The 21,058-nt window shown below is 38.3% G+C and overlaps 1 protein-coding gene across 2 annotated transcripts in view; it reads right to left on the bottom strand.

Annotated features, from left to right (window-relative positions):
- Nucleotides 1-290: 290 nt before the first annotated feature.
- LOC116313116 (seizure protein 6 homolog) overlaps nucleotides 291-21,058 on the bottom strand; it is a 91,231-nt gene continuing 70,463 nt past the window's right edge. The window contains exons 5-17 of one of the 2 annotated variants that reach the window (XM_039618935.1): nucleotides 18,821-19,006; nucleotides 17,656-17,824; nucleotides 17,013-17,179; nucleotides 16,728-16,922; nucleotides 15,791-15,929; nucleotides 4,935-5,131; nucleotides 3,875-4,069; nucleotides 3,286-3,477; nucleotides 2,904-3,098; nucleotides 2,675-2,713; nucleotides 2,464-2,572; nucleotides 2,283-2,379; nucleotides 291-1,070 (exon numbers count right to left, since the gene is read on the bottom strand). In XM_039618935.1, the coding sequence (XP_039474869.1) occupies nucleotides 1,044-1,070; nucleotides 2,283-2,379; nucleotides 2,464-2,572; nucleotides 2,675-2,713; nucleotides 2,904-3,098; nucleotides 3,286-3,477; nucleotides 3,875-4,069; nucleotides 4,935-5,131; nucleotides 15,791-15,929; nucleotides 16,728-16,922; nucleotides 17,013-17,179; nucleotides 17,656-17,824; nucleotides 18,821-19,006 (1,907 nt within the window). In that variant the 3' untranslated portion in view covers nucleotides 291-1,043. Of the gene's footprint in view, nucleotides 2,380-2,463; nucleotides 2,573-2,674; nucleotides 2,714-2,903; nucleotides 3,099-3,285; nucleotides 3,478-3,874; nucleotides 4,070-4,934; nucleotides 5,132-15,790; nucleotides 15,930-16,727; nucleotides 16,923-17,012; nucleotides 17,180-17,655; nucleotides 17,825-18,820; nucleotides 19,007-21,058 lie in introns of both variants that reach the window. The other variant, XM_031730685.2, reaches the window with a different exon arrangement.

The raw sequence follows: 21,058 nt of genomic DNA, 5'->3' as shown, positions 1-21,058 counted from the left end.
CCAAAAAGTTTGAGTAATTCTTCCTTTAAGTGCTCTAAATGGAACACTCTTAACCTTTTTCATTTGTCCTGTACAGATCAGACAAAGCAATCTGCTTAATAATAATAATAATAATAATAATTAAAAAAAACAGGAAATTATTGAGGATGGTGCAGCTTGTGAAGTCCAAAGTATATATGCTCCTCCTTACAATACAGCTGTTGAATATTACAGGAAATCTCTTTTCTAATAGATGTTATTACCATTCTGATTCAATGTTGTCAAAATGAGCAGTGCGAGCTTAGATGAAAGCAAGTAGTTGGATGATTTATTATAAAGTGTTGGTGATCAGTCCTGGACATTTTTATTAAACTGAACATAGGAAAATACAGGCTGCAACGGCAATGATACAGCAAAAAAACAAAAGCCTGTGAAATGTTTGTTAGCTGGGCAGTTACGGATTGCCATTACATTTTTTTTCAAATACCACTGCTAAAGCTTTTACCAAAAAAAAAGTCTATCATCAGCTTATGGTCATTTTATCTTTTCTTCTGATGAAAGTGAGTAAACAATTTTCACTTATAAACAGTAAAGCAGGGTGCTGAAAAAGACAATACTAAAAAGAAGTTTGACAAGTCTGCATATGAAATACATAGATGTTATAGCCACACGTAAAATTGTTGTTCAATAACAGCACAACATTGTGAACTTCACTGAAATGCAGTGATAGACAAAGCATCTTCAAGGGGATATTTCTTTTTTATTAAGTAGCCTATCTGTTATCCATTATTTAGGTATAGACAAACATGATTTAGCATTTCATTCTCAATATGTTACATATTTCATGACAGACCTACAATGTCTTTCAAAATTCTCACCAACCAGTGGTTCTTAAGAGAAAAAAAAATTCTTCAGACAAAAGTGAGTAAGTGGCAGGATCGAGATAAAGTCAAAAACAGATCGTTGAACGGTCGGAGTACTGGAGTAAGATGCGATCTCAGAATCAGGAGACCTCACCTCATAGTTGTTCTGCAGTACAGCCAAACTGGACATAATGACAGGATTTAGTATCTAGAATGAGTCTGCCAGTGCTGAAGGAGCAAAGAGGAGAAAATAGAATTACTATTGTCACAACAGCCTATGCATATATTATGTGCCTTGTGTACCTTTTGACTTATGAATCAGCTGGTAACTATACTCATAAGAAGACTGAGAAAATTTATAAAAACTAAATAATAACTAAATATCCCTTTTAAATGAAAATAGCCATTTATGCAATTCTAGGTTCTTCTCACTACAAAGGTGAAAGTACACTTTATAAGTATATGCTAGTTTAAGGCTAATTAACGTCAGAGCAAAAGTTCATTTGCTAGATTTCATTTGCATAGATTTTAGAGCAAACTGTACCTTTATACACACACGGGGACTGCAGCATATAGCATGATAAACATACAACTATATAATTTCCAAAAGAAATTGTGATGCTGTGTAAAATGTAAATCAAAACAAAACAGAGTGATTTCCAAATAATTTTAAAAGCCATATTTAAATGAAACCTGTACAGAGGCAACATGTAAAGTGTTGAAAATTAAAGGCCTCCTTTGTGCTGTGGTGTTAGATTTGTAGATGCAGCAACAATAATGGCTCTTAAAAGTGTTCCTGAACGTGTGAATGGATTTCTGTTACAGAATCATTTTTAAAGCAGTGCTTTTTGGGTGCTTGACGATTGCATGATCCTTGTCCTTTTACAGACATTTCTTTGGATTTTCTGAATCTATATTATTATGCAGTATTGGAAATACATGTTGGTAAATTACGCTTAAATGTTCTTTATCTATCCTGTCTCTCACATTGAAGCATTTCTTAATCTTGCTAAAACACTCTTATTTTAAAAAAATTTCATTTGTTTTTGTATTTAGTCTGCTGTTGCCCCCAAATCAGCGTTACACAGCACCACAACTTTTAGGGAAAAGTTGTATATAACATGGGTAAAAGTTACCACTATGAGCTCTAACATAACACTCTCACTTCTCTGAGAGGATGGAGAATGGAAATCCAGGATGCAAATGAGATGTGATATTAGAGTAAGGTGAGGAAAAATGTTGTTTCTCACAGAGACCACTCTCTCAGACCACTAGCTCTCAGTGATGAGTGACATGATGACGAAAGATGAGGTGTGAGGGCGCCCTCTGCTGGTGACGCATGAGATGACGATGGGATGACAGCCGGATGGGAAAAGATCAGGACAGCACGCTGGTGTTCTGTGAATCCACGTCTTGCATGCTCATGACATCTGTACTTACTCCACTCTCATATATGGGGTTGTCGAAAGCTGACTCTTCTGTCATGTTGTCATACGGTGGAGAGGACATTGGCATTCTAATAGACTTCCCCTGAAGTCTGAGCAAAGAGTACAGAAACAGGAAACATCATGTAAAGCCTTTATTACAAGGGAATTACATAAAATTTTGAGTTATGACTTACTTTGCAAAGTAGATGTAAATCCCAAGGACAATCACCAAGATGACTGCAGTTGGAATAAATACTGCAAGGGCAATGTTGGTTCCTTCTGTGCCATAATTTGTATTAACAACTTGAAGAAGAAAAAAAAGGACATAACATGTAATTACCCCTGTGAACGATTGTCAACAAATAAATATCAATCAATTCTGCAAGGTACTGAAATATGACTTACCATCTAGTCTGCGTTCATTTACATAATGTGACGAGGACGCTACCAAGAAATAATTGCAGTTTAATGAGTATGTAGACCATATTTATGCAATGTGAATCACAGTGCATGCATTACATTTATGGCCAAAAGACTCAAGAGAACCTGCATTTGTAAACAGCACTTAAAACTGTCGAGATTCTGCTTTACGTTTTTGTATATTTTGACTGTATTTAAAGGTTACGTGGTTTACCTCTGCAGGCAGGAGGAGTGCTATTCCACTGTGACGGGTGTCCAGGAACACAGTATATGGTGGCATAACCCTGCAGCTCATAGCCGGGGTGACAGGAGAAAGTCAGCATCTCTCCTGCTTGATAAAAAGCCTTTTCAGAGCTCTGCATGCTGGTGGAAGCTGCACCGGGGTTCCTGCATGGCTCATACTTTTCAGCTGAGGAGCAGTACAATATATTTGATTAAGACTATTATTATTTTCATGCATCTTTGTACAGTAGAAACAGTGACACATTGTAACTTTTGCCTTTTACTCATAATTGCTTAGCTGCACATCACTAACAGTGTAGGTGTGCATAATTGCATGTTTGCGAATCTATGCTATTCTGACTTAGGGAACTTACGGACACACTTGGGCAGTCTCTCGCTCCACTTGGGCATAGCTGAATCACGGTTGTAGCAGGTTAGAAGGCTGGAGCCTGACAGAATGTAGCCTTTGTTACAGATGAACTGTACGGTCGATCCAACAGCAAAGCGACTGCCAGTGATCACTTTACGACTGTGCTGCACATTCCCGGGGTCCTGGCATGTCATCACTGGTGCATCACCAAAAACAAGTGATGATAATTAGTTATTACTGCCACCGGTGCTGGTACAGGAGTGATAAAAAGTATAATTAACAATGAAAAATATTAATTTTGTTGTGCAAAGGAAGTGCACCGGCTGCACTAAATATTGTTCCAATAAATGTTATATTGTTAACTATTTGCCACATGACAATGCATCCTCATGTTATGTATTAAAATTGAACAATCACAGAATAACATAGTTATATCAAACTAACTAATTAACCAGGTATTAAGGTAACCTGTATTTAGTCATGTTACTATAATATTTAAGCAAAAAGGTCTGAGACTTGGACCAATGATGGTTTATTCTAACTCCCAAGGTGGACTAAAGAGAAACTAGAAAGTTTTATGTGCTTCCTCTCACCTTCCTCGCATTTTGGCACATCACCGCTCCAACTGAGATCCCACTGGCACATGAGGATCTCAGAGCCAACAAGTGTGTATCCTGGGTAGCACTGGTAGGTGACCACAGTGCCGTGTATGAGATCAGGATGCGACATGCTCTTCCAGCCGTTGGTGATCTCCGGCAGCTCTGAGCAGGTGTCATTCCTTGGCACCTCTGTTGGCATTGGTGCCATTGGTGTCATGCAGCGCAGGTAGGGGAGAGAAGAGACAGGATGTTAAATAAGGATTTACAAAAATTGTGAGGACAATGTGTTACTGAGGATATATAAATATTCTCCTAATAATCCATTTTCTTGTATAACAAACAATTTTTTATTGTTTAGAGCAGATCTAGATCTAAAAGGAATAATGAGGATCCTCAAGGAAAAAGCCGAGCATTAATATGCAACCCCCACTGCAGGGAATAAATACGACTGCAGATTTTTTGCTTTCTTTGTGCTCTAAACAGAAACTGTTTGGGAAGAAAATGTAAATAGAGGCTTGTGATGTTTCCTAGGAGGAGCGCAGCATGTGGTTTGGCACCAGTCAATCTGTGCCTCCCTAACTACAGCATACATGGCCAGGAACACAAAGAGTTAGGTAAAACCAGCTGATGTTGAAGTGAACACTATTATTATGTTTCGTGTTTGTTGTTATTTAATCCTGTGCACCTGGGATAAGCCAGAAGACAGATAGACAAAGGCACAGCAAGAGTGTGGAACAAAGAGACAGGGGAACAAATACACCTTTCTTTTTTTTTCGTTCCCTAAATGATGATGTGTTAGGTTCCAGATATGAGTAACATTTTACATTCCACATTTGTTACCATTTTTGGTCCATTGCCTGTGGTACATTTACAGTAAAAAGTATACAATATATGTAATCCTAAGAGAATTAGAAGAATGTATGCCTTATATTAAAAGCATGTAATAATATATATATATATATATATATATATATATATATATATATATATATATATATATATATTTTTTTTTTTTTTTTTTTTTAAGAGAAATGAAACTGAACCACCGTCTTACCAAAGAAGTGAACCACAAAGCCATTGTTGTAGCCGTAGATGTTAGTGGCAGGATCAGACTGAAACTGAATAGTGACATCAGCCATGGAGGTATAGAGCTTGAAATGTGGTCGCGTGCCACTGTATTGGCCCAGGATGTTGGCAGTCAGGTCATCACCATCATAGAAGGTCAGCAGGTCATTCTTTCCCAAATGGAGACTAGGATTGACATCACAAAAAGAAATTTACTTTTTGTTTGTTTTCCCCTTAGTAACTTTGCAGATTTAGACAGAGTTCCCTGGCTCTGAGGTGTATTTGCTGAGTGTTGTGCTCAGAGCTTCAGCTGGTAAATGTGTTCTGTCTCCCTTTACGCTGATGAAAGCACAAGCTGATGATACTAGACAGTGTCAGCAGTACTTGGAAAATTGCAATTTTGTTTATATTAGATGCATCTGATGCAATGTAAACATTAAATTATTCATGATTCATGTCTGTCTGATGCCCCCCAACACCCCACCCCACATCCCATGAATATATACTGGTGTGCATATAGGGGTATTTGAGCATATCATCAAAATAATCCAAAGGAATTGCCTTTTGAATTGTCCTTTTTCCGGCCTTTTACAAAAAGTTGCCAAAAACGGAATTATAGAAGGACTACAAAAACTGTTAAAAAAAATAATAGATAATAAATAATGAATAAATACGTATGAATTCAGTTCTACATGTTTTGTGTTGTGTTTGTGATGTTAATGTGTGATAGAGTATACGGTAGTCAAGTCACAGTTTGGTGGATTCTTCGCTGTTACTGATTAACATAAAAATGCATTAACCTTTTTCGATTTGGAAAATTCATATGTCTTTGTAATCACATCAGCATCAATAAAGCTTGACATTTGTTCAGACACAGAGTATGAAGAATACTGGGGGGAAGAAATGTAGTCATATAAGCTGTAGAGGACAAGAAAATGGTTGCTCTTACCCGTGACTAAATTTGGTGTCGAAATAGCAGTGCAGCTAGTTTTTACGACTTAACTTGATTGTGTTAATAATCACTGAACTGTACCATTTAAAAATTAAGAATAAGAATAGCATAATGCCTTCAATCACATGCTTCATGGGAGCCCAGCAGCGGTGCCTATACAGCCATTACCCGTCTCCCATGCAAGCTGTACATCACTGTTTACTGTGCCAGATCAAGTGACCAACCAAGGGCACAAAGTGTGGTGAGAAAAGAGTGCTCAGAGTACAAGTTTCAAATTACGATGCCTCAAAAATGTGCAGTTTCTGTAGCTGCTGTATGTAATTACGGCTTGTTTTTAAATGGTGTGTCTTTGTCTTTTCTACATGTATTTGTCTGAGCAATAGATTTACAGTAACACTGCAGAGATATCCATATTGTCAAGATATCCAATTCTGAGTCAAGCTCATCTATAAGAAAAGTGACTGGTTTGTAACAACTGTCTGAACACAAATGAGTAAGAATATGTTACAAATAAATAATAATAATATTAATAATAATAAGCTCTGAGATAATATGCTATTCTCAAATGTAAAAAAAATCACATTGACAAGCTGATTATTAATACTGACAAAAAACAAACTTTCAAGCAAACATATGCTCACACTCTAAAAAATAAATAAAAAATATCTCAGCAGCACAATTCTGCATATAAAGAGCACAGATCTGTAATAAATATTTAATGTTAAAATATGAATGAAAAGTAAAGTAATAAACTACAGCTTTTATAGTATTTTTTGCTTTTATTGCATTTTTGTGCTACTTTATGTTTGTGAATGTTTCAAGTATCTCATGCTCAACCAGATTTGATATATGTGACCGATGTACACATGAGCCATTGCAACAACATGACAGAATTTTTTTCAATCACATGCTGAGGACAGACAAAATGCAACTACCAGCTGATTTGCTGTTATGATCCCCAAATTTGCTTACTGTATCTTTTAGCTTCTGGATGTTCTTGATTGAATGAATGAACGGTAGCAATATTGAAATGTATTGACTTATGTATAGTATTTTTTTCTCTCTCTCATTTTCTTTACTAAATGTACCTGCATATTGTTTACATGTTTGAAATAAATTAACAATAATGAATGATTGAGTTTTAGGCTCCAGTTTTGCATTGTTATTTTTTATGATGACCTCAGTGTTATGATATTATTGAGTCATAGTTTTGCGGTCACCCTAGTGGTCTTTAAGATTTGAAGCAAAAACATATACTGTGATTGTGATCACCTTTGTTCAACTTCAAATTGTGCCAACCAAATTAAATAGTTTTATCCAATAAATTACTTGAAATTGTCAAACATGCCAACACTGTCACTAAAACCTGCTGTAAATATTACCAGGGCCTGCTATTAGCCTGATATCAGTCTGTAACTGAATGCTATCTGTTTCTGATAATACAGCAATTAAATAATGAATTGTCAAAAATCACATATCTGTTGCTGTTTACACAAACAGAAATATCCACATTTGCACCTAGTCAACCATGTGTTGTTCTATAGGAATATAAACCAAATGTAACCAGCTGGCAGGCAGTTGAGTCGAGTCCCATCTTGTTGGTAATCAGTTTGCATTTATAAGTTGCAAACTAATTCATAGTTGCAAACTGTTGACAATCTCTCTGAGAGTGATTGCAGGAAGTCCAAGTCAGACTATAATGTCTGCTGAAAGGTTGCCTCCTATCAGGAACGACCTGTGCAACTGCCTTGTGATCCTAAGTTGTCATGCTGTGCAACACTCTCAAGTTCTGGGCAGACATTCAGTCACCACAAGCTGCAGGAGGTTGGAGAATGTTTAAAAAATTCAATACAATCACCTAGGAGCCAAGGATTTTATGTAGATGGGAGAAGGTTGCTGTTTAATTTTCATTCGTCTGACTGAGCTATTAGCTTTCTTAGCTTGCTGTGTATTAGGAGCAAGCTTTGTCAAGTATGTCCAGTGTTTGATGGTAATTTGGCTGAGCCAATTTAATGTAAGTTTGCTCAGCTAATGTTATTTCAAGATGGTGGTGCATTTGATGAGCCCTCCTGTTCATAGTATTCCCAGAGTTTTTTTTAATCAATATTTAATAAAATATCAATATTTGGTGTCCCTGTATAGAAAAAATTTTGCCACACAAAATACTGGAATTTTATGTTGTATCATTTTTTTTTTCGCCCAGCCCTATTATATTCTTTATATACAGCCCTTATGCATAGTCCTGTCTCCGCCTTGTCTATTGTCAGAGCATCTGTTGTTCCTTTTTGATGTTCAGACCCAGTTTATACTCTGATTTCCATCGTCGTGGTGATTGTTTTTGGATATATGTCTTGTTCCCTTTTGGAATATGTTTGGCCATTTTCAAAACAGCCAAATAAAAAGGGTTGCTCTTTGCTTATTTTTGGCTTGCCTGAGTTAACATTTGGGTCCTGTCCACATCCACACTGACATTTCAGCTTTTTGGGACAAACACTGTAATAGGAGATAAGGCCATGTTATCTGTGATTGACAGAGTTTGATAATAAAGGGAAACAAATGACCTCTCCTCTACTCAGTCTTTTACCCAGAACCTCCCCACAGAATTCCTCTGAGAGCAAACAAACTGCTGTTAAAATCAGACTAGGAATAAATCTTGAATATTTTATGTTGACTAACAGTATGAACAAAAAGCGGATCTAATTAGCCCCACAAGGTTTGCTTCTGTGGAAAATAATGCAAAATAAAATTTTAACACAACATGGCCAGAATGATGGGTGGATCTTTTTTTTATATAAAGAAAGTTGGACAGGGTTTTCCTCCTGGACACAAATAATGAATGTGGGCTGCATGAATCTGGGTGGCAATGTACTCCCTCTGGTTAGCTGGAACACTATGAGGGCAATTTACACCTCCGTGTTCTTTGACAATCGACCACTGTGGATTGAAGTGACAGGAATGACAAAGCCAATTTTCACTTCCAAATCTCCATGATAATACTCTAAGATAACTCTTTATTGTCATTGCACAGTCATACATAGTACAATAGTACAATGAAATTGGAAAACTGTCCTACGTCGGCACTACATGTAACACAACACGACACGATACGACACAACGCAACACAAACAACACAACCAACACAACCAACACAACACAGTATAATAACTTAGTAATAAAAAAGAAGAATAAGTGTATTTGTATTGCACACTGTTATTATTGCACATTAATTATTATTGCACCTTGTTATAAATATAAATATTATTATTATTACTGTTTTTACCGTTGTTAACCCCTCCCCCAAAAAGTCCAGGTAGGTAGCCAGTCAGGTCAGCTATTTGCGTTGATCAGGGCTATTGCCCTGTTGTAAAAGCTGTGCAAATACAGACCTGGTGCCTTCTATGAGGGCATCTACAGGATAGGCAAAAAACTTTCTTGACCTAAACTTCCACTTTCTTCTAAATCTGTTTGAGGAATAACATGAATTCTGCATACACTATAGTGACTGCATGGAATCTTCATTTCTGTTTGAGCTCTCCTTCACCTTTGGGTCATAAAAGCTATCAGTCTTCTCGTCTCTCATGGATTTCCTCCTGGAGTGATGTAGATCTGTCATTTGGTCATCATACTGTGTGATTACATCCAGTTTCTGCATTCCCGTCACAAATATATACCAACACCCACTGATCCCTTTTGCCACATACTATAAAATGTTGCCAATGTACTGGCTGTTCTTTTTCTCTTGTTTTTAAAATGAGGCTAGTTTCTAATTTTACTACTTTCACTGTGATTGATTTTCCTGTTTTTTCCCTACTACGGTGGTTTATTAGCACCACGGCCCACATTCTTTGACACTAATGATGTATGGTGAGCTCCATGTCAGCTGTGTTGATCTTTGCTCCCTTTGTGCAAACCAGTGCATCTGAGAAATCTTTCCTCAGTTTTGGCAGTGATTTGGTCTTTAAAGTGTTTTGATAAAAATATGTTTACTAGTGCCATAGTTGACGTTCTGAAAAATAATTAGGTGCACAACTTTGTCTCATATCTTAACACTCAAAGACATTGTCAAATCTAAAATTGCCTTTCAGTGGTATTAGGTCCACTCCACTTAGATATCATGTTCAACACTGTTGTAATATCCAAAAACAATCAATATTGTAGTGGGCACCATCAGCGGATAACTTGGTTTTCCACTCGATGCACTGAAACCACTCACGTCTGGCTTCCTAAATAGCCCCCTCAGTCACGGTAGCTCGTCAAGAACCTTGCGGTCAACCTTGGTTTTAAATTGCCCTACTGACCTCATCTGTTCTCTAACCTTTCTACCTGAAGTTTATTAAAAAAATCCCAGTGACACCACAGAAGACTGCCAAATGCAAGATGCCTCCAGTCCAGACATCCACAGCACTGAGTAGTGAGTCACTGCAGGCTACTCGGCCACACACCGCACCAATCTGGCAATCACTGCATCCAAATGTCATCCCACATGGCTCCTTTCTTAAAAGATGGCCCCCAAGTCATGAAAAGCAAGTCCTGTCCTGGTTTGAAAACTAGTAACTAATCTTAGAAATATGTTGTCCCTGTGTCATTTGCTCTGTATCCATGATTTCATAATTCTTCTCAATTTTAGAAAGATGTTGTGTTTCTGGGAATACAGCGACAACATCTGAGATATTTGTTGATAAACAACAGTCACGAACTACTACTGGCCACAAACAAAGACGGGTGAGAATGCAAGACAGACTTAAAGAAGATTATTTATTTGACTAAATTTAGTCAGATCTTACTTGACTGAACATCTCCCTCACCAACTTGGCACAGGCATTTGCAAAGTTCCAAGGTCTGCTTGAAAAACAATTTCTGAAAACTCCTCTGCATACCAATGCCACCAGCTCAGTTCTGCAGATGAGGGAATGACAGTTGTTTTCTACAAGCCTGTAGGCATTCTGTCACCTTCACTGACCAGTCAAGTTTAAAGAACCCAGCAAATCTCTATTAACTTTAACAGAATGGAAATAGCTCAGGGTACCATACTTTCAAAAGCAACCTTCTAACATCTTTTTCATACATATTTGACATTTAAATTGTTCTGCTCAGTTCAAATAACAAAAAAAAAAAAAAAAAGGCACCCACATAACTACAGCATAAGCTGACTTGCAGGTTGCATGTCATGTATAGAGTCACCACAAGAGGACTCTAAAAACCAGTAAGTTCAAGCTGCAAAGTCTCCAATCCTGCTCACTAAACTGAAACATTAGCACTGTTAAAGAGACTTGGTGATCATTTTGTCTGGTGAAACACACTTCCAGATACAATACGCTCAACACTAAAACACCACTTACCTACCTATATTCCACAGGTGGGGATATCAGCTGTAACCTCTTGTGTCTGGCTCTTGCTGGAGCCATGCTCCATGCTAATTAGCAAGGAGTCGGCCCTCCTGTTTGGCCTAAATTAATTAATCAGTCCTCATTATGCACATTGCTCCTCTGTAATTGCCAGCACTGGCACAGTGATGAATGATAACACAGAAAACATTCTCATTACTGCGGAAAAGTGTGTGCCCACCCTTATAATGAGACGACTCTTATCCACAAGAGCCTTTTGTCACTTTAACATGCAAAAGGCATGCACACAAACACACGTTGATGCAAATAACATGTTGGCCGAGCCTAAAGGAATGCTTTTTCTCAAGCAGAGCGGACCAGACTTGAAGGTAATGGTGGGGTCCGCAGGGATCAGACAAGCTGCGGGTTTCAAGTGCCAGGAAAGCTACACATGACCAACCCTGAGATAAACTAAAGCCGGCCACACCACCATTAATTTACAGTGAACAGTCTCATGTGGCCAGGATTAAAAGAAATTTGAGGCTGGTGCAATTTAAAAAGAGGGCACTGAATGAAAATCAGTTTACCTCTAATCAAACTTGTTTACTTCTGCGTGATAAAAAAAAAAAATCCTCTCTGATCTTTTTTTTTTTTATTACCCTAGGTGCACTGGTTGACTTTTAATAACAGAGATTAATCACTGGGTCTTAATCTCTATCTAAAGATCACAGTGGCATGCGGGGTCACATAAAGCTCAGTGTTGTATTCAGACATTGTTTTGTATTGGTATCCTCTAATGCATTTATTCCCTTTTGATCTGCGGCTCATATTTGAGTGATGGCTCATATCTCAATGCCCGACAGATATAGTTTGGGAAATGATGCGTATTTAGACCACGCAGCAGCATACAAAACTGGGCATGAGCAGAAATAATCCCCGCCCACACAAATGTTCAGTACGACACAGCTGGGCGATATTAATCTGTATCTTTATGCTTACTTCAGCAACTTTTAAAAGATGAATGAGCATTCCAGTGGAACACAGTATTTCTTACTATATCTACTGTTGTTACTGTTGTTCCAGTGTACATTAAATATGAACAGGTTAGTTTATTTTATCAGTATATTTTTAGTTCTTAGCAAAAATACAGTCTCTAGTTTAGTCAAATCCCAGTTTATAGCAACAGAGCCACTCATGAGTACAGTACTGGTTGTAGATTGTGACCACCTCACTCTGATTCTTAGCACAATTCCTGTACCACTGCACAGAGATAAGAATGCCATATGATGACTATGATGACAGTTACATGTATATATATATATATATATATATATATATATATATATATATATATATATATATATATATATATATATATATGTATATATATATATATATACACACACACACATATATACACATATATATATACATATAGTGTCTACATCAACCAAATTGCCATCATCCAATGTTCCCTCTAATTTTTCATGTGTCTGAGCAAACACGCAAACTCCCTGAGCGGTCCCTTGGACCACTGTGAGCGACATCAGACGTGTGCACTGTGGTTATGCCAGCATCGAATCCATCCAAGTTACATGGTTTATTAAAATAATCAAATTACAGCATTTATGTTAGACTACTTTTAATTAACTGCTTTAGCCCACTTACAATGAAAATTTAAAAAAAAAAATCTTGTTCATGACCTGTGTAGTATGTTAACACTACTGGAAGCAAAAATAACTTGAACTCCAATTTTGAAAACAAAACTTTCTTCTTCTTCTTCTTTTTGTTTTTCATAAAGCTCTGACTAGTATTGTGAGTATGAGTCTGTGGTCTGGGAGAGAGTCCTGTAACTCTCTGTCTGCAAAATACAGTATATAATGACCAATGTTGGGCAATTAATTATATAGTTACTTCTTCAAAAAAGTAACTGAGTTATGCAAACAAAGTTTTTTGCAGCTGTTTACCTAAAAGTGCAGCCAAGGCGTTTTTTTAAAATAAACATTTCAAACTATTTACAGAACAATCAGCTGTTCTGCATCAAATTTGATGCCACACAAATTATTTGTTCCACTCCAAAAAATAATTTCTGTCCACTATGAGATAAAGGAGAACAACAGCCTGATACCTGCAGGCCTGACAACAGGAGATATATCACTCCTGTAACACCTGTAACATTCAGCAGTCGCCTCATTGTTCTGACACACACATCAAAACTATTGACTACACTACACTACTACTGTATATTACTGTACACTATTCTTATTGTATATATTGTATATCTTATATCTATTTCATCTGTTCCTCTGTCTCTCCTGCTGCTTTGAGCATGTACATGACAAAAGAATTTCCCTCGGGATAAAGTTGTTCTTATTCTTATTCTTATACACACTAACTGCACAAGATTTGCGCTAAATGTCGAAAATCTCTCACATCTCAAAACACCGCAGTTACTCCTAAAACTCCCCCCTTCCTAAAAAACTAAATGCCATTTTGCCATATCATTTTTGATTGGTCGACCAGGTTTCATTTTTCGACCAATAGGAAAGGGTGGGATTTTTTTGGCGTCATTTTTGCTCACAGGCGGAGAGTGTTTTTGAGGTTTTCCTTATAAAACGCTGTTTTTACCGTTTCTTCCCGCAGTAAATATAAACAACGATAGTATTCAGGAAGAAAACCAAACACTGCATATATTTTTATCATAACTCTGGTTTTACGTGGCCTATCAACACAATTTAAAAACTGGTATAAAGTCCACACTTTTCCATCAGTTGTTCCGTCTGTCCTGCTCACATCTCCAATGGTTGTACACGTTGTCATTAACGTGGCTTCACTCCACATCAGCCACGCCGCTTTGCTAGCTAAAACACCGGTGTCGCCACATAAGGACGAATAAGGACGTACGAATGTGAATCGCATCATTGGCTGGACTATGGGATAAGGTGGCATCGTTCTAATCCCATATGGGAGCAGCCAGTCACTTACTGACTAACACTGCAAAACAGAATTGTTAAAGTATTAATTTTAATTTCAATTCAGGTTAGATTTTTTTTGTGTGCGCAACGCAGATTTTCTGTGCGCAGAGACCGTGCCAGCAGTGCGCAATTGCGCACGCGCGCAGCTTAGAGGGAACATTGCCATCATCCCTGAGAGACTTAATCGTTTTCAGTGGTGGAACTTCAGAGCCGCATTCTCAGCTTTATTATGTTTCACATTGTGTTACTTCCTTATTAAAAACATATTTAAAACAAATTCCACAGAAGAAAAATCTAAATTTAAATAGCTCAAATAATAAAATGCTGAGCAACTGACCAAACGTCAGTTATACCGCTACTGACATTAATGCATAGGATGTACAATGATGAATTGAAGATGGTGCATTAGTGCTGAATCTTAACCTAGTGAGTACTGTTCCCTATGCATGCACAAAAGTGACCATGAATGTCTTAACTGAAATGATGGAGTGATTTAAATCAGTGAAAAAGCTTCATGATTGCCACCTCTGGCTGCCGTTCACTACGGTAGATTTGTAGTAATGATGGTGATTTGATTTGTTCTGGAGGTTGTCTATTAAGGACAGCTTGCAATCTGTCTGTACAGCCTCTGACTTCATTTCATGATTATGTCCTCATTTTATCACACTGTTCAGAAAGAATTATGAATATGGGAAATATGAAAAGTGAAGGGAACAAATTCATGCACGCATGCACAATTGACCACTCTGACCAATTGCCATTGGTTGAGATTTGTCAGCGACTTTTTTTTTTTTTACAACCTCAGGCAGTATTCCCATTGGTTTATTTTTAACCTCTCTGTGCCCTCTTGTTTGCAAGTGCTTCAGGCAACAACAGGAATCACTTATGCTGTAGTTTTTGTGCTTACTATAGGCTGCATGTGCAAGGCAATATTGTGGAAATCATTCAACCCAAGCAAAGGAATAAATCCATAAAAGATAACAAGACAGTGGCACAAGATATATAATTTTGCAGAGTTTTTTGTTTTTAAGAAGGGCTCCACATACCATAAAGAAAGGTTGTGCGATTATTTTCACTTCAGTTAAGATCAATTACTGGTGTAGACTGAAACAAAATGTGTGTGCATTCAGGGGACATTTGTGCACGAGTGATTGGTGAAGGTGAAACAGTGTGCCTGGATTTTGTGTGCGCATCTGTCTGTTTTGACATCTCTGTGCATGTGTGCTGAATTACAGTTGGGTAGGCTGAATAAGTGGCTCAGAGTAGTTGACTGCCAGAGCAGATTCATTTCAAAGCCAACTCTGAGGCAGACACCAGGGAAGTGAGAACAGGAAGGCTTACTGGCTAATCTGGTCAGAGAGCGAGCTGGAAGCAACACAGAATTCTTAATGTAGGGGATGTTGAAAAAAAAATCTAATTAGTGACTGCAACCACAGAAACACTTTCCTGTTCGCATTTTGTAGTGTGTCTGCGTAGATGAGAGAAAGGATGGGAAAATAACCAAGAGGGGTGTGTGTGTTTATATCTGGAGTCTGACATCCTCTCTGACCTCCCTGAGTGATTTCTAGTCTTACACCTGGGTGCAGTCTCTTACACTTGGATGTCAAGCATGATCCGCTTGTCCTCTTCCACATGGATACCCCAGATGCAGTCCTGCCCCTTGTCGTAAGCCTCGGGCCAATTAGGAGACAACACAACACCAGCAGAGTCTGTGATCTCCCCGCTGCACACAGCTGCAACACACAAACAGTACAGGCTGAAAAAACAAATTGTAAAAGATTTGAAGATACAGGAAAGTAAGATGCAAATTAGAAATCAATTCACTTAAAATATATGTTGGTACATAAATAATTTTGACTAGCTAGATTATGCCCGTGACCTTAATGCTTGATAAAATACAGCTGAAATCAGGTGCTGTGCAAGCGTCTTGGTGTGATCCTCGCAAAACTGCAAACTGACACTGAACCACTTGGTGACCATGACCCATACGAGCAGAAATTAAATTTTCTTATAGCTAGCTTTACTGGAGAGCTTTTCAATTTCACTCTGTTGCAGAATAACCATGAAGGCTTTAAAGACCAAGAGTAAGGTCAGCATGTCATGTTTGTGTGTATGTGCATGTGGGAGGAGTGAAACAGAGAGGGGAAGGGAAGGGCTCAGGGTTGGGCCGCTATTAAATATGATGCGTCGCCTGTGAACTGTGGCAGTTCTCATCTTAGGCCAGCTATTGTGCGCCTTTAATCTCGAGCACTTCGAAAATCTGCCCTGCGAGCGCACATTTCAAAGTAAATCGTTGTTACAGTTTTGAGAGAAAATTTATCACGGATCAGAGGAAAGCAGCTTAGGAAGATATAGTTAACTGTCACTGGTATTTAATATTAGAAAAACTAACTCCTGCAGTGATCAAGCAGACAATGAAAGCTTCGGGTCCTTGGGTCAATCTGATATTGCTCCAAGTTCTTCTTCCCCAGTGGAAGCACTTTTATTTTATTTTTTTTTATGCCCTGCAATCATGACATCTGTTAACTCACCCCTACAAGCTGGCTCGGTCTCATTCCACTGAGGGTTTTGTGCATCCACACACTCAATCACCACAGAGCCTTGCTCCAGTGTGTAGCCAGGGTCACATGAGAATTCGACCACTGCGCCCACACTGTAGGTGGAATCGCTGCTGCTGAAGTTTCCGTACTTCACAAAGGGCTCGTAGCACATCCCTTTCGCAAAAGCTGCAGACAGAGTGTATGACATTGAACATAAGTGACAAGGATGGTGCAAGATATTATTAGCAAACTCTGCATTCTGCCTCATCAGCTTGCCTTCGTATCTTATGGCTGCGCCGGTGGAGGTCATCGTCCCGTCTGTGGTGAACTCCACAAACAGATAACGTCCGGTACTGAGCACTCCCTCATTGGGCAAGTATTCAACTTCATAGGAGTCGTACACAGGGGGAGAGTCTATGTTGTTGCCATTTTTTATTAGCAACCTAAAAAAAGAAAACAGGGAGAGAGCGCTGATGGGATTAAAATAGATGTTAAAGAAAGAAATTACAAGGTAGCCGAGACCTGCTCATTGTTCCAGCTGCAGCTGTAATAACTTTGTGATAACATTCTACACCTTGTAATGAGGTGAATGGGCATGCATGACAATTGCCATATGGATCAGTGGTTACAGAAGGATACATAATGCAATTGCAGTCTCCTACCTCTCACTACCTTCTGGTCCCCTCAATTCATTTGCCTGACAGAGCACACTTAAAGGATTATCATGATAAAAGGTCCTTTCAAATTCATCTGTCACTCCCTAAAGATTTTGGTCATTTATAGCCCTCGAGAATTTTAATCCTCCATCTGCAGGAATACTGTTATTCAGAGTTCAAAGCTCGACGCCACTCACATTTCCACACTATGCTCACATTTATTCTCAATGTGTGTTTTGATTTTAACAGCATGCATAAACTACCTGTCATCATCCTCTGCCAAAGCCACCTTCTCAAAGTGAACGTGAAGCCGGTGGCCTTCAGGTGCCTCCAGAACCCAGTGGCAGGTCAGATTGTTGCTGTAGTTGCCAGGAAAACCAGGAGAGACGATGCGGCCATATGTGGCATTTTTTATCATTCCCCCACAGGATGCTGTATGAAAAGAAAAGAAAAGAAAAGAAAAGAAAAGAAAAGAAAAGAAAAGAAAAGAAAAGAAAAAAGGAAAAAGAGTAGGAAGTAAAAACTTGATGAAAAAAAGTAATGATTCGAACTGTGGTAGGGGGATTTTGGAGAAAAGTCCCTGTCTGAGCATAGATTGCATCGATATCCAGTGGACTGTGGCTGAGCTACACCAGGCGGCTCTCCTGGGTCTAAGAGTGCCTGATTGTTTGTGAAGGTAAAAGCAAAACAGCGGCAGTAACACTATCAGTTTAGAACAGCTGCAGGCAGGCGCGGTGAAAGGCTGGAACTAGCAGATGAGTTTTTACCAGCAGGAGTAGGAGAGTCATGTGGCCCAGTTCTAATTAAGGCAGCCAGGTCCAATGGCCTTATTTTGCCCCGTCTCCAAAGAACAGCTCCCTGTGTTGCTAATCACATGCAAACACACTCATTTGCCCTCCGAGTGTGACTCAGTAGGAGACAACCCAGTGAAAGGCTCTGTTAATCAAAATCACCTGTTCTCTCAGAGAAAGCTGAAGAGAAACAGGCTTGCGTCTTTAAAATTGCAAGTTTCACTTTGCATATTATTTTCCTTAACTCTTTTTTTTCTTTTAAATCTCAAATATAAGAATAATTAAATAATGATTAAAATTAATAGCAACACTTAGATGTTTGCTTTGGAAGCCTGGCAGTCAATGTTAACTACTTGAACATATTTAACACTGACTGTCAGGCAGCGAGCCTGAAGGTAATTTAGTTTACAAAGCAAAATTAAAAATCAAACCAAATCACCCAACATTCCAATTAAGCTGAAGGGATAAGCCCATAACCCACTGTTATAGCGTTTAGATTTCATTTAGTTTAATTACATTCTTTGCAGTTTTATTGTTGGAGTATCAGTTGGGTGGGTGGGGGGGGTCTCATTGCCCAGAATTGCTCCAGCAATGTTAACTAGCAAACTTGTCTATCCAGAGAACCGGTTTGCCTTACCCACACATCGGGGTTCTTTTCCACTCCAGTAAGGCGTGGTTGCATTACGACAGGTGAGCATTTTTGGACCCTGTAACTTGTATCCGGTGAAACAATGAAAGTAGGCTTCTCCGCCAGGATGCAGGTGCGTCACTGAAACCTCTCCACCAGCAGGCTCTTTGGGGAATGCACAACTCAGCACAAAGGCTGCAGAGGAAGGAGTCAAAAATAGAGGGGAAGGGAAACAAAGGTGCTCTCATGAATACATTATTTTACAGTGTTATTACTTGTATTTGTTCATTTATTTTGGCATCCCTATGCCAAAAACCCATCTGAAAGTTTCCTTGGCTTTACTGTAAGAATGAAAATGTTGTGATAAATTCAATTTAAATATAGTGATTTGATCATTTTTGTTGCAATGTATCTATTTATGAAGTTCAGTATGTCATACAGTAGTGACAGGAATGAGAGACAGAGAAACAAAGCATGTTTATACAATAGGACCAGTAATGCATTTTAATGTAATTGATTTCACCATTATCAGCCGTGAAATCACAGTGCAAATAGCTAAATGCATTATTTTGGGAAAGGACATGCTTGGTCTAACCTTATTTTTATTTATTTATTTATTTATTTTAATTTAGCATTTAGAAAAATCATTTTCCAGGGTTTTTCAGCCTTTTATTTGTCTGAGCACAATTCAGTCCTGGACCAAACTGCCAACAATGTTAACTGGCTGCACAACATAATCCTCTATGTCCTGCATTGTGTATTCATTGTTGACCAAGTTGTCTCTCCTCCAAACCACTGCTGAAGACCCATAAATATTTAAAATGACTGTGAATTTGTGCAAATGAATCTGTCTCTGTCTTCCTGTTTCTCTTCAACATGCAATTAAAGACGCTATTAGAACCAACCTTCAGATTTGTTTATATACACTACATCTTTTAATTGTAGTTTACCAGTACAAACAGTATGCAAATGTACAGAGACATGTTCTTGGCACTAGAGTAATTATCATCACTGTTTGGTTTGGTGTATAGTTGCTGCAGATACTTTGACAAATCGATGCATGGTTGGTTGGATGAACATCATAGTGGGTCTGTAACGTTAGGCTGAGGAATAGCCTCTATAGTGGTTGTCAAAGAGTTGCGATTGCAGCAGGGTAAGATCAATGTTCCCAGACTTGCTATGCATTGTTGTCCTGTTCCCTTTTTAAATAAATGGTGTAGGACGGCATGGAGTTCACTTCGATAATGAAGTAAGCTAACCAAGTCTTTAATGGAAGCTATTAAACAACCTTCTCTTCCTGTCTAATAACCACACTGTTCTACCTCATTAGTGTAGGCACTTTAATGACCAGACTAAAACTTTTAAACTTCTGGAAATGTGTGAACAACAGAATATAATTGGACGCACTATGGCTTGTGCTATAATAACAGTGTGATTGTGAAGCTGCAGAAGTACAGAAAGCTAGAAGCCTTGTATAACATGCTTTAGCTTAATGGAGCGGATGCGAAAGCTAAACAAGTGCTAACAGACAACGATAATAAAGCAAAGGGCAGTTGGTAGTCATGTGTTTGTTAAAACTGTCTTGCTGAAATCATATTTGCAGCCTTAAAAGTCTTAAATTACAGCACAATGGCCAATAATAATAATAATGATAATGTATGGTAAAGGTAGCTTGCTCACAGTTAAGTGAATTGTATAACGCTCATAATTTTAATATATATTTGCATGATTTCACAAATGGCTACATAACATCAAAAAAGTACGTTTACATCAAGAAATGGGTTTATCTTCAATATATCGAGTCTAATTTGGTTCAAATACCAGAAAGCACTGACACAGGATCCTCAATAAAAGAGCTACAAGACTGGCATCTTAAGATGGTGTGTTTAGTGCTAGAGTAGTAGCCACATGTATAAAGCAATAGCAGACACTTCATAGACAGGGTTGTTGGCCCACCTCCACAAAAGCAGGGCAAGTGGAGGTTAAACAGTGGAAACAGATTAGACACTATGCAGCAGGTTGGATTTGAAGCGCTTTCATTTCAACCAAGTCATTTGGACATGAAAAAACATCACTTTAGTGATGTTTTCTACCATTACCTTGAAGCTAAATTGTCTATTCAAAAAAAAAAAATGTCATTCTATCAATCTTTGAACTTGAACTCGAGGGAAAACAGCCCTAAATGCATAACGGCCATAAAGGTTTGTGAAACTACTGACTTATGTGTTTCTTTTACACAAGCCACTG

The sequence above is a fragment of the Oreochromis aureus genome, linkage group 10 (assembly GCF_013358895.1).
Source record: "Oreochromis aureus strain Israel breed Guangdong linkage group 10, ZZ_aureus, whole genome shotgun sequence".
NCBI lineage: Eukaryota > Metazoa > Chordata > Actinopteri > Cichliformes > Cichlidae > Oreochromis > Oreochromis aureus.
Note: the sequence above shows the minus strand (reverse complement) of the source record. Positions and strands in the feature narration are given on the sequence as shown.